The sequence below is a fragment of the Chrysochloris asiatica genome, unplaced genomic scaffold (assembly GCF_000296735.1).
Source record: "Chrysochloris asiatica unplaced genomic scaffold, ChrAsi1.0 scaffold00009, whole genome shotgun sequence".
NCBI lineage: Eukaryota > Metazoa > Chordata > Mammalia > Afrosoricida > Chrysochloridae > Chrysochloris > Chrysochloris asiatica.
This window is the reverse complement of record NW_006408527.1, coordinates 21,518,511-21,531,372: the sequence shown is the minus strand read 5'-3', so window position 1 is coordinate 21,531,372 and position 12,862 is coordinate 21,518,511. Positions and strand designations below refer to the sequence as shown.

Genomic DNA, 12,862 nt, shown 5'->3' with positions numbered 1-12,862 from the left:
CTTTACATTGAGATGCAATCCATACTGAAGGCTGTGCTCTTTGATCTTCATCAGTAAATGTTTTAAGTCCTCTTCACTTTCAGCAAGCAAGGTTGCTGTTAGGTGTGGTCAAATCAATTCTGACTCGCTGTGACCCCCTGTGATAAAGTTGAACTGCTTAGAAAGGGTTTGCTAGACTATAATCTTTATAGGAACAGATCACCAGGTCTTTTCTCCTATGGATCCTCTGGTGGGTTCGAACCACCAACTTTTCACTTAGCAACTGAGTGTTTAACCATTTTGCCACCAAGGCTCCATACATGGTAATTACTATTACTATCATTGCCACCAACATCATCATTATTATCTGAGAAAATATCAGAAAAGTCCCAAGAGACTGCAGGGATGGCATTGGATGCATGGAGAAAGGTATATTTGCACTAGACTTCAAAGGATGACTAGGATTTCAACAGCTGAGGATGTGGGGAAAGGGCATTCCAGGCTGAGGTTAGCAGTGACACAAGTAAACACAGGAGGGTGTGAAAATACATGGAGGGTTGAAACGGAAGACGAAGCTGAAAGATTAGTTAAGACATTAGAGCCCATTAAGGAATTTGAACTTTGTTCTGTGAGTAATGAGGAAGCCTTTTCAGATTTTTTTTTTTTTTTAATGTAGAAGAGTGACAGGGTCAGCTTTGCATTTTGAAAAGATCTTTCTGGCAGATGTGTAGTAGTATGGGCTCCAGTCTCAAACTACTAAGGTTCAAATCTTGACTGTAACACTGAATTAGTTAAGGTAGGCTAAATTGCTGTAACAAATAAACCAAAACATGTATAATGGCTCAAACATAATAGAAGTTTATTTCCGGATCATGTAACACAGACCAAAGAGGGTGTTTCTTCTTGACGGGTGGCCCTTCTCCATTTGGTGATTCAGGAACTAGCTTTTTGGAATCCTGCCATCTCCAGGACCTCATTGTCATTTGCATCTAGTTGGTAGGAGAAAGGCCATGGAGGAGAAAGACTGGCTGTTTTATAAGTCCAGGACTTGAAGTGGCCTGTACCACTTCTGTCCACATTTCATGGAGAGAATCTAGCCCTGTGGCCCCTCCTACTGCAAGGTGGTTGAGAACGACTTGTATACTGTAGCTACATTTCAGCTACGCTCCTATTACTATGGGCTAATGCTGTCTGATAGAACTTCTGTAATGATGTTCTTGTTGTTTTGTGCCTTGGAGTCGGTTCCGACTCATAGCGACCCTACACAGGGTTTCCGAGGCTGTAAATCATTACGGGAACAGACTGCCTCTTCTTTCTCCCGCGGAATTGCTGGTAGTTTCGAACTTCTGACCTTGCTGCTCGCAGCCCGATTTGTAACCACTACACTACCAGATAGAAATATTATAAATTCGTGTTTCCAATATGGTAGCCACTAGCCACCATGTTGCTGTTGTTGGGCAAAGCTACTGAAACTGAGAGTTGAATTTGAAATATTCCTTACTTGTATTTAATTGAAATAACTACATGTGCCTATTGTTGTTAAGCGCTGTTGAGTTGGTTCCAATTCATAATGGCCCTGTATAGGGTTTCCATGGAGCAGCTATGGGTTTGAACCACCAACCTTGCAGTTAGCAGTTTAGTGCTTACTCTACAGCGCCACACCATATGGGACAGTGCAGATGTAGACAATAGAAAAGGTAAATTTAGTGGAAAGATAGTGGTCTCTTCCACAGCCATTTAATCGTATGTGTTGGACAACTTACTTAATCTGTCTGCAACTGTAAAATGGGTATGATAGGTAATTGTATAATGGGTATCTGCAAACTGGGTATAAATGTGAAATGAGGATCTACCTTTTAAGGCTGTTGTGAGCATTAGATGAGATCATTCAGGCAAGCATTTAATGCCTGACACATATCAGTGCTCAGCCAGTGTTATCACATGGCTGACCTGGAGGCAGGGAGACCAGCTAGGAAGGTGTGCAGCAGTCCAGGGAAGGGACCCCTCCAGCTTTGCCTTCAACTATTGCCCTTTGCTCCAATCAAACTATACTACTTGCTCTGTTCCAAGCACATACTTTCTCCAAACCATGCTCTCTCTGCTTAACCCACCTATCCCTTCCTTTTCTACTTATCGAACTCCTATCCTGCCATCAAGATCTGGTTCAAATGTCATATCTCCATGCAGTGCCCCTGATCTACCATCTCTGACTTCCACTTTACCCAGCAGAGTTCTTTGTATATGTTGGGTGGACACCAAAGGTTCGTGTCACTAAATTGAATTAATTGGGGCAGCGAGATTGCAAAGACACATTCCTTGGACAGTCAGAGCCAGAGATTACATCTACAGAGCACTAAATGAAGAAGAGCTTTGGCAATTACTCAAGCCATTGAATCCATAGACACATTCAAATGGGAATATCAGGTCACCTCATTATATAATTTGCAGAATTCTTTTTGATGTTTGTACAATTGTTATTCTCCCACATTTCTCTACAAAGTAGCCTGCTAGTTCTCATGCCTTTTGCCATGTGTTTTCCCACTGTCTGTTAAACTACTTCTTACCAGACACTTCCAAAGAGAGCAGAAACCACTTTATTTAGCTGCCTTGACATGGGTCCAATGAACTGTATAAGGGATCAATGATAGCAAAATCACTTGAGGTCCATCTCAGAATCCCTGTGGTCCTGGAGAACCCTTACAGTGTCACTAAGGGACAACTTGATGTTTTTTTGACACCAGCCTCAAAATCTTAGGGATGTTTCTCTAAAACTGTAAAGTCCACTAAGAGTCCACTATGTCTTTCATTAATTAGTTTATCTACACCTTTTCATTTATTCATTCAAAAAGTATTTGCTTGCTCTGTGCCAGGTACTGTTCTAGTGTTTAGAATACAAAACAGATCACGTTTCTAGTTTCAAGGAATGTTCCTTTTAGTTGAATGGGTAGCTAAAAAACAAGTATAGGTGATGTAGTAATAAGTTTTATGAAGGGAAGGAAACTGAGGCTATCTCAGTTATCTGTTACTACACAACAAGTCATCCCCAAATTTAGTGACTTAAAAGAACAATTTATTTTATCCCGTGATTTTGTGGCTCAGCTGGGTGTTTCTTCTGCTGAGCTCCCCCCCGGCTCATTCATGAGGTTGCAGTCATCTGGAGACTTAACTGGGGCTAGAGAGTCCAAGGGGCCTTGGTGCTGATGCTTGGCTGCTGGTACTGCCTGTCTGCAAGGTTCTTCTCATCCAGTAATATAACCTGGGCTTCTTTATGTGATGGTGTGAGCCTGCAAAGCCTCTTATGACCTAGGTCCTGGGTTTCAACATGTAACTGCTGACTCATTCTATTGGTCAAAGCCAGTCACAGAGCCAATCCAGTCCCAAAGGGTGAAGAGGTAGATGTTGTTGTTAAGTGCTACCACAGCATCAGTTCCAACTCAAAGTGAGCTGGTAGAGGGTTTCTGTAAATCTTTATGGGAGCAGAAAGCCTCATCTTTCTCCTGCAGTGAGCTAAAACTGTCAACCTTGTGGTTAGCAGTCCAGTACTTATCCTACAGAGTCACCATGCTCCCCGAAGAGGTAGATACCACCTCTTAATAAGAAAAGCGGCAAAGGATTTGTGGCCTATTTTAAGCTACCACAGAGAGTAAGGATATAGTGAATGACAGAGTGGGTCATTTTCAATAAAGTGGTCAGAACAGAGACATGAGTGAAGTAGAGAAAAAAAGCCATGCAGATATCTGAAGAGGAGCATTCTAGGTAAATGGAATCTTCAGCAAAGATTCTGATATCAGATGTATTCTGCATCAGATTAATTCAATTCTTTACATGTGAGATAACGCACTATTAAGACTTTGTAGTGAAGGTACTCCCATGTTACTTATGGAAAACCTAGTTCTTCTTGAATGACAATGGAGCATTACTGGATAAACTGAGCTGAGATAAAAGGGGACACCTAATTTTGAGACATTGTGATGTGAGGGTGAAATCATTCATGCAATTTAAGCCAAAAAAGAGTCTTATCTAGTTCATCCCACTGCCTCCATCCTCAGCTGTCCCAACCTGATTTTCTAGCATCTTCTCTAGTCCATGGTAGAACTCCAGGAACCTCACAGGTTGAACCTGCTTCCAACTCCCATGCCTTAGGTTTCAGTGAAAGTGCTCTGTACACATCCTGCCCTCAGCTCGACCACATCCTTCCCCTCGCGCAGCCTGGGGGAACATCTTCGTGAGCGAATCCAGGTCTGATGCACTGGGTGCAAAGGTGTCTGACTCACTGAAGAATAAACACAGCAGAGTAGAGGGGGGTTTATGCTGTAATTGCCCAAGATCACCCTGGGAGTCAGAGGGCAATCAGGTAATTAGTGCAGGGGGCTGGGAGGAGGAAGGACAATTATCCAACTCACTGGCTGCCAGACGCTTGCCACTTCTCTGATGGCTCTTGGGCTGGGTTCCTGGCTCTACCTGTGGACTATTAAGTGTAATGAACCTGTCATGTAGAGGGGCCTGTCATTATCTCTGTGTTAATATGGTATTTACCCACAAAACCTGCCAAGTTACTCTGCAATTAATGGGACTCCACGTGGTCCCCCTGCCATGGCCTTGGACGGCATCCTTTCTGAAAATTGTCTGGGTGGGTGTGGCTTTAAGAGGCTGAGAAGATGGCAGGGGTCATCTGGGAGGCTCAAGAGACCATCTGAGTCCTACCCCCTCCCCATTGACAAAGCCTGGGACTGTGTATCCCAGCAAATACATTCTGGAGACACTGAGACCCCTCCCTATCCCATCAGGAGCATTTCCCATGGGGCTAACTTATCTACCACAGCCTACAACACCAAGTCACCATTCAGAATTTTAAAAGCTAATATCTCTTCTGAAGTCTCTTATGAAGGTGGCAGAGAGGAAATCCCATAATACAGAGCAACACTTTCTTCTGTACCTTCTAATCATGTTTTACCATTTGCTCCAAATCTCAGGTACCCCCTCTTTCAGTGGCACTCCATACTTTGGGGGTATTTTGTATTCTCCCACACGCAGTTCTAAATCTTCTCTTATGAAAATCACAATCACCCTCTGTCCTCTTCCGTTTCTCCCATGTTTACCCTGATCTTCTCCACCAAGGACAGGAACACAGGGAAGCTCCTACGAAGATCAAAGAAGGGAGACCATGATCACTTCCGGGTCAACCTTCTGCCCCTGTTGCTCAAATACTGTGATGAACGTGTGTGCACAAATATCTCTACACATGAATGTAGATTTTTTTGTAGGATAAATTCCTGGATTTGGAGTGGCTGGATAGGAATCTTTTAATTTGAAAAGAGATTGCCAAAATACTTCTAGAAGGTTGTACATATTTAAACTCCCACTAATAGTTTATTATAATGCTTGTTTCCTCATGTCCTTGCCAATTTGGATTGCTACCACTTTGTAAAAATACCTTCATTGTTTTTTGATTCTTTTTAAGATATATGTTCATTGTAAGAGAATTGGAAAATATAGAAAAGGGTTAAAAAAAAAAAAAAAGTGAAGATCAGTTGGCATGCCAAGTTTAAAAGGATGAGAAACAATGTCTGTCCCTTTTTTTAGAAGACTACAGGAGTCCTGATATGGCACTGTGGGTTAATGTGCTGGACTGCAAAGTCGGTTTGAACCACAAGGTTGGTGGTTCAAGCTCAGCAGCCACTCCTTGGAAACCCTATACAGGGTTGCTATGAATCAGAACCAACTCAATGGCACTCAACAGTAACAACAACAGTATGGCTGCAGATAGATAGATAGCCAAAGTAAAGACCTGGGAAACCTTCTGGAATTGCTAATGCTGGGGACAAGACCCTCTCACCCTCCCATTGTGCCCTTCCCAACTAAAGACTTGAGATATTTCTCTCAGTTCATGGGACTTTTCTGAAGAATCAGTTCCAGGCACACATACCCTTGAGAGTCCTCTCAAGACAACTCTGCTATCTGGAAAACTCCAAGCCTGAGGATCTGTGGAATGGAGTACAAACATTTTAAAAATGTGCTTCCAGACATTGGCAGCTGGATCCAATGGATTGGAAAACCCATCTCTCTAGCCAATCCCAGAGCCAAGTTTCCGTTTCTCGGGGACCCTGACATGCCCTCTAAGCCTCCCCTCTAATGACTGTTCTGCTTTCCATTCCAGAGACCTGAATTATAATGAGCTACAGGAATTCCCTGTAGCCATCCGGACCCTGGGCAGACTACAGGAACTGTAAGCTTCTCTGTTGGTTTATGTGGGTAACCTCTTCTCCCAAGGGATATGGACTGAAACTGGCCCAGGGTCTCCTTCACACCCCTACTTCTCGAGGTCCTTGTAAAAGCTAGAGCTGCAGGCCCTTTCCCACCCCCAGTGCAGGTCTAAGTAGTCACAGGCCTCATTAACCTGGCATTGAGCATTTCCAAGGGGTGTGTCATCAACAGAGATGGCCCCAGGCCACCCCAGCCTGGGAAGGCACTGCCCTAAAGATGCAAGACAGAAGCTACCTCCTATTAGTCTGGGCCTGGCACTGCCCCCTGCGCTGGCTGGGATATGCCCAGAGAAGAACAAGGAGAGGAGCAGGGGCTGCTTTATAGGGTGACTCCTTAGCACCTTGTCTAGTTAGGGAAGTCAGAAGTTGGCTCTGATTCTCTATCAGTAAACAAGTTGTTGTCAAGTCAGTTCTGACTCATGGAGACTCCATGTGTGCATGTAGAACTGTGCTCCATAGAGTTTTCAATGACTGATTTTAAGGAAGTAGATTACCAGGCCTTTCTTTCATGGTACCTCTGGGTGGACCTTTTGGTTGGTAGCCAAGCATGTTAACCATTTGCATCACCTGGGCAGTCCACAACGTCCACTTATTATATTATTTTAAGCATTCACCAAGCAGAGCACACACTGTAACCAGCATTGCTTAGTGCTAAAGACAAATGAAGAGTAAGATCAACATGGGTCTGTCCCCAAGGATCCTTCAGGCTTATTGTGGAGACAAAGTAACATACAGAAAACAGAGAACAGGATGAAGCAATATATAATTCCTGATCCTAAATTATGTAGTATTAGCTAAAATGATCATGGGAGTTCAGAGCAACATAGAAAAATCATTGTGGACTAATGTCTCCTGAGATTAGCTTTACAGGATGATGGTATTCAGACGACAGTGGTAGGATGGAGGGGCACATTTCAGACAGAAGGAACTGTGTAGGGAGAGAGATAAGGGAGTTGTGGGGTCAGAGGGATGACAACAGGAGGAAGACCAGCCTTACTGGAGAGGAGGTTTTTGGAGAATGGAAGGAGACCTACTGTATAACTAGAGTGGGACCAGATAAAGAGGGCCTGAGGGTTTGTAAACCCAAGCCCCAAACGTTCAACCTCACAGCCTCTTTATTCACCAAACTACTGCCTATGACCTGTAGTATCAGTCCATGCCACCTCCTCCGCCTTGACCCAAAGTTTGAAGGTGTGAATGTAAGATGTATGGATCAGACAAGGAGGGAAGGGTCTGATGAGGAACTACTGGGAGTCCTCCATTGCCAATGAGTCACCAAAGTCTGATTTTTCCTTTGAGCTTAGACATGACAGAAGGATGAGATTTGAGAAATTAACAGGGCCTGGGTGTGCAAAGTCATGGGGCAGGGAACGGTAAAATATTAGGGGAAAGAGAGCAGAGAACTGAGTTAGCATGAGAAAGAAGATATGTGTGTGTGTGTGTGTGTGTGTATGTATATATATATATATATAGTCTGAAATGTATATGTTTGTGTTCCATACATCTAAAAATTCCATCTCTCTCCCTCTCAACATTTTTCTCCATGTCCTTACTGATTCCTGGGTATCATCTTCCAGGGGTTTCCATAACAACAACATAAAGGCTATCCCAGAAAAGGCCTTCATGGGAAACCCTCTGCTGCAGACGATGTGAGTACTTACTGTGGCCTCTTGGCAGTGAGCAGGAGGGGCAGAGGCAGGAGTGTGGGAGGTGTACCTTCCTTGGTGCCATCATCTGGAGAAAGCAGAGGGCTGCCTGACCCAGGGTAGAAGGACTGGGGCATGAAATGAAGCTATGGGTCTTTTTCTTCCAGCCACTTTTATGACAACCCAATCCAATTTGTGGGAAGGTCAGCGTTCCAGTACCTGCCTAAGCTGCACACACTGTAAGTTGGCACTGAGGGCTACCACAGCCTGGATCGCTCCCTCTCTTCACTCCCTGCTGCCTCCTACCTGCAGACTCTCTTCTGCAGGGCAAAACCCCTACTGAGAGACCTTCAGGGATGTAGGCTCTGCTTAGCTCAGGCCTGCCTGTTCCCAGATCTGCCTGGACTTAATGACCTTCCTCCACCTCCCTGAGTGGTGACTGCTTCCCAGATCTCTAATGGGTGAAGGCAACCCCTCTTCCTTAGTCAAGGAATTTTATTTGGCCTCTTGAGTCCTATTGATGGTTGCTGTTGCATGAACACCTTTTAAAAGAAAAAATGACTGGGATAAGGTTCTGAATGCTGTGTGTTCTCAAGGCTGGTCTTCCAGTGACTTTGGAACACAGTGACTTTGGGCCCCTTCTGGGTCATCTTTTACCCCTACACTCTTAACTTCCAGCTCATGTCCTACTTCCTTAAAAAAAAAAAACTTCCAGGGATAACTCTCAGCAGCCTGTGGCATCAAGTAACACAACTAACATCTTTAAGACACTTAATTCCCTCTAACATCTGTTACTGCATTTCGTCTGCATTCTAAGCCTGTGAGTTGGGTGTTATTAGATCATTTTACAGATCATACCTGAGACTCTCAGGTCCTACTAAGGCATGAACCCAGCACCTTTTACTTTAGATTCTGGACTCATTTTGTGCCCCCAAGCTGTTTCTTACCAATACCCATTTTGTTGTACCCCTGTTGTTTGAAGGTCTAGTGTTGAGTCCATGAGATTGGGAGGTTAGGGAGTGGGGAGAGGAAAGTCATCACTTCAAGGCAATTTCAAAGAACCAATGGAAAGGTTCTGATAAAGCCCTAGTAGACTGACAATTTAGGGGAGATGCTGTCCCAGGCTCTAATAAACAAACCCATGGTAGTCAAGGACTTACCTAGAAGCACATGAATTGTTGCCTTTTTCAACAGAAACAATTCCCATATTCCTTGCAGGTGCTTTTTACATGCTAAGGTCTAATGTTGACGTCACTCAGGCTCTGTCTGGGCTAGGGCAGGCTGAGTCAGCTTCAGAAAATGACTGATTGGACCCTGCTAAGCAAAACCCAATCCCCTCCAGGACCTAAGTGGCATAGGGCAGGTTGAGGGGGGACAGTTAAAGAGAGAAGGATGACATTTCCCTTAAAGGTGAAGTCCATGGGAGGGAGAACACTGAGGGCTGAGAGCCTAGGTATAGAGACACTCTAACCGTACCCCCTCAGAGCCTATTGCCATCTCTTTACAGATCCCTGAATGGTGCCATGGACGTCCAGGAGTTCCCAGATCTCAAAGGCACCACAAGCCTGGAGATCCTGTGAGTGAAAACTCTCTCCCTCCACCTTAGCTATCACCCCAGCTGTGTCCCGCCACTGCTACCACCCCTCAACGCTGCCCAGTTTCTTTGCTTCCTCTTGTCTGGACTGCCCCTGTAGCTAGCTCTGGCCTAACCCAGAGGTCACCTGACTACCCGTAGGGACCAGAGCCAACTCTTTATGTGGCATTGCCTACAGTCCAGGGGGTAGCAGATGGGACAGGAGTCGGGAGGCTGGTCCTCCTCTCCTTACTATGCTAGGATTTTTCAGGCACAACTTCAGAGTTCCTAACCCCAAGCCATGGTAGGAGGGCTATGAAACCATCTCCTTTGCCTTTCTGAAGCTTGGTTCCAACAAAGACTTTCTCGTATTTTCTACTATTATATCCTGTTGCGTGGTATGAGGGGTGGGGGAAGGGTGACAGGTCATAACAGGCACTCAATACATTTTCAGAGAGTGAATGAAATAATCAGACAAACACCCAGAGTGAGTGTTGGGAAATCAACTGTCCTGCCCCAAGTCACACAGCTCATTCATGGCATGGCTGGGACTGCAATGGGAGCTCTGCTCTGTGCCTCTATTGTCTTTCCCCCAGATTCACTGGCATCTGGAAAATTTTCCATGAGGGAAGTAATAGTTCTCCAAGGATGACCTTGGCCTTGGGTCTTTCCTGGGACACCCTGTCCCTAAGCCAAGCCTGCTCTGCAACCTGCCCCCACAGCCCCCTGGTCATTCCTTTCTTTCCCATCCCTTCACCCTCCCCTGAGGCACAGGGAGCAAACTCTGTGCTTGGTTCCCATGGCCCAACCCTGGGTTTTCTCTTTCTACCTCCTGCACATGGCTATCTCTCTTCCCCAAGGCTGAGAAGTTTCTAGTCACTGTCCTGCCGACCCAGTGTTACTGGAGACCAGTACTGGGGTGGGATAGTGGTTAGGAGCTCCTGGACTGTGTTTCTTCCCACCATCAGCCTCCTCCGGTCCCAAAGGAGCTCAGATGCCAGGATCTGCTTCTTTCTCTGCTTGCAGCTCTGTGTGTCCCACCACGTCTCTCTTTTGTCAGCTCTGTCCCCCCACATCAGTGTCAGGCCCACCAAAGTTGGAGAGGGGTGACTGGGGATGGTGGGGCCCTGGGCCTGGTGCCAGCTCTGTCTCTGTTCTCCTTGCAGGACCCTGACCCGCGCAGGCATCCGGCTGCTCCCACCAGGGATGTGCCAACAGCTGCCCAGGCTCCGAGTCCTGTGAGTGGCCCCCAAGCATTCTCCAGTCCTGGCACTGTGCCTGCCCCCACCCCCATGGCCGCACAAGGACCTCTCCTGCTTCTGTCCCACTGTTCCCTTCTCAGCCCAGAGAGCAGGCTGAGAACCTGAGAGGTTCAGGGCTGTCCCCTCGTGTTCAGGGTCAAAAGATCTTTGGGGTTGAGGCTCAATTGTTACTGGCTGTATGACTTTCGGCTTACTCTTTAATGTCTCCAAGGTTCAATTTCTTCATCTGTAAAATGTGTATACATTTGTGAGAATTGTAAATAATTTATGTAAAGCACTAAACACTTGATTAGTTGATGTTGTTAAGTGCAGTTGAGTCACTTCCGACTTACGGCAACCCTGTATAGGGTTTCGAGGAGTGGCTGGTGAATTTGAACTGCTGACCTTGAAGTTCAAACCAACCTTGCAGTCCAGTGCATTATCCCACAGTGCACACCATAGGTGCTCAATAATTCACCAGTTGCTCCTTGGAAACCCTATACAGCGTCACTTTGGGTCGGAATCGACTCGACAGCACTTAACAACAACAACTCTGTTTATACAAGAAAATGAATACCTTCTGGGACCACGGAGGTACTTAAGTGACCTTATGTAGTCAAAGGGAGCTTTTGTTTCTCCCTTGACTCTGATTTGAATCTGAAACCCTTCACCAGAGATCATAAACAGCCTAAGGTGGGTGGACAGACACACAGCACATGGAAAGAGCAGTAGACTGGGCTCCAGACGCAGCCTGTGGGTCCTAGGACAGTCCTGCCCTGTCTTTGGGCTCTGGGCTCCTCATCTATTAAATGAAGGATTGGGCCAGATGATTTCTCAGGGTCCCCAGCTCTGAGCTTCCCTGCCAACTCCATACAGGATGATTATAGGTGTCCACATGGGTTGGCATTGATCAGCTTGGTCAGTGAGGCCTGCCTGTGCTCACTGTGCTGTCCTTCAGTACCCCTGTATCCCCATTCACTGTCTCGGTCTTCATCTCCATGCCCATCTTCTCCCCTTCCCCCAAGACCCTTCCAGGGGCCATCAGCACTTCATAGGGATGAGATAATCCAACTGGAAGCCTGCCATGCAGGCCCTGCAGCAAGGAGTAGGGTTTAGCAGGGGAAACACAGAGAAGTCTAATAGCAAAAACTCATGTTAGGTGTGTTAACCATGTCGCTCCAGAACCCTGGGATCTTCAGCTGCTTGAGAGGAGAGCTGGTGCCACAGGCCCTAGAGAAGCCAGCTACTTTCTGCACCCTTCCCCTAGCCCTCCCATAGTCACGCCTCACCCCAACCCTGGTCTTTCACTCTCCCCAGGGAACTGTCTCATAATCAAATTGAGGAGCTGCCCAGCCTACACCGATGTCAGAAGTTGGAGGAAATGTGAGTCTTGGGGCCGAGGAGCGGCAAAGCCCTACAAGCCAGGCTAGGCAGGTCTGAGGGGAGGTCAGCAAGGACCAAAGCACACTCTGCCCTCCCTTTCTGCACTGAGATTGGCCAGCTCAGGGCTTGGGGCTGGCAGCTGAGCAGAGACCAGGTCAAGGCCTTTAGGATTCCTGGCGGAGGACAGATTCAGGAGCCATTGCCCCAAGGAAACCCCATGGTCATTCCTTGGGTGTCAATGGCAACTAGAAATACAGTTAAGGATTAGGGACCGTGAATGGACAGGGTCACACCAGGACTCTGCTGCTGGATTGGTCACAGGTGGATCGGACAGGAGAAGGCTCTGGAGGGGCCCTATATTTTTTTTAATGAATTTATATATTTTTTTAATGTTTTATTGTGAATTATGTGATAGTTTACATGGGGGAACATTAGTTTTACATTCATTCTATCCTATATCATTTCACTGCCATGGTTACAATCCCCTCCATGCATCATCAACCAACCAAAGAGTATACTCTGCAAGTCTGCCCCCCACACCCTCCCGGTCTTCAGCACACAGCCCCTCTCCCTCCCAGGATCTAAAGTCCCCAGCTGCTCCACCGCTCCACGTCATTGTCTTTGCCTCCATCTCAGGCATCACTGCTTCTCTGGGTAGGGTCCTGCTCTCTTCTCTTCTCCCTTGATGGTCCTAGGGACCTCTGCTCCTAGACTGAAAAGTTAATCACTTCCCTCCTTGCTATAAAACATCTACCTTTACATTTCCAACCCTCACAA

At 46.3% G+C, this 12,862-nt stretch overlaps 1 protein-coding gene across 1 annotated transcript in view; it reads left to right on the top strand.

The window, feature by feature from the left end:
- LGR6 (leucine-rich repeat containing G protein-coupled receptor 6) overlaps nt 1-12,862 on the top strand; it is a 147,547-nt gene that overhangs the window by 120,606 nt on the left and 14,079 nt on the right. The window contains 6 exon segments of the mRNA XM_006834223.1: nt 6,137-6,205; nt 7,820-7,891; nt 8,056-8,127; nt 9,396-9,464; nt 10,628-10,699; nt 12,020-12,085. Coding sequence (XP_006834286.1) covers nt 6,137-6,205; nt 7,820-7,891; nt 8,056-8,127; nt 9,396-9,464; nt 10,628-10,699; nt 12,020-12,085 — 420 coding nt within the window.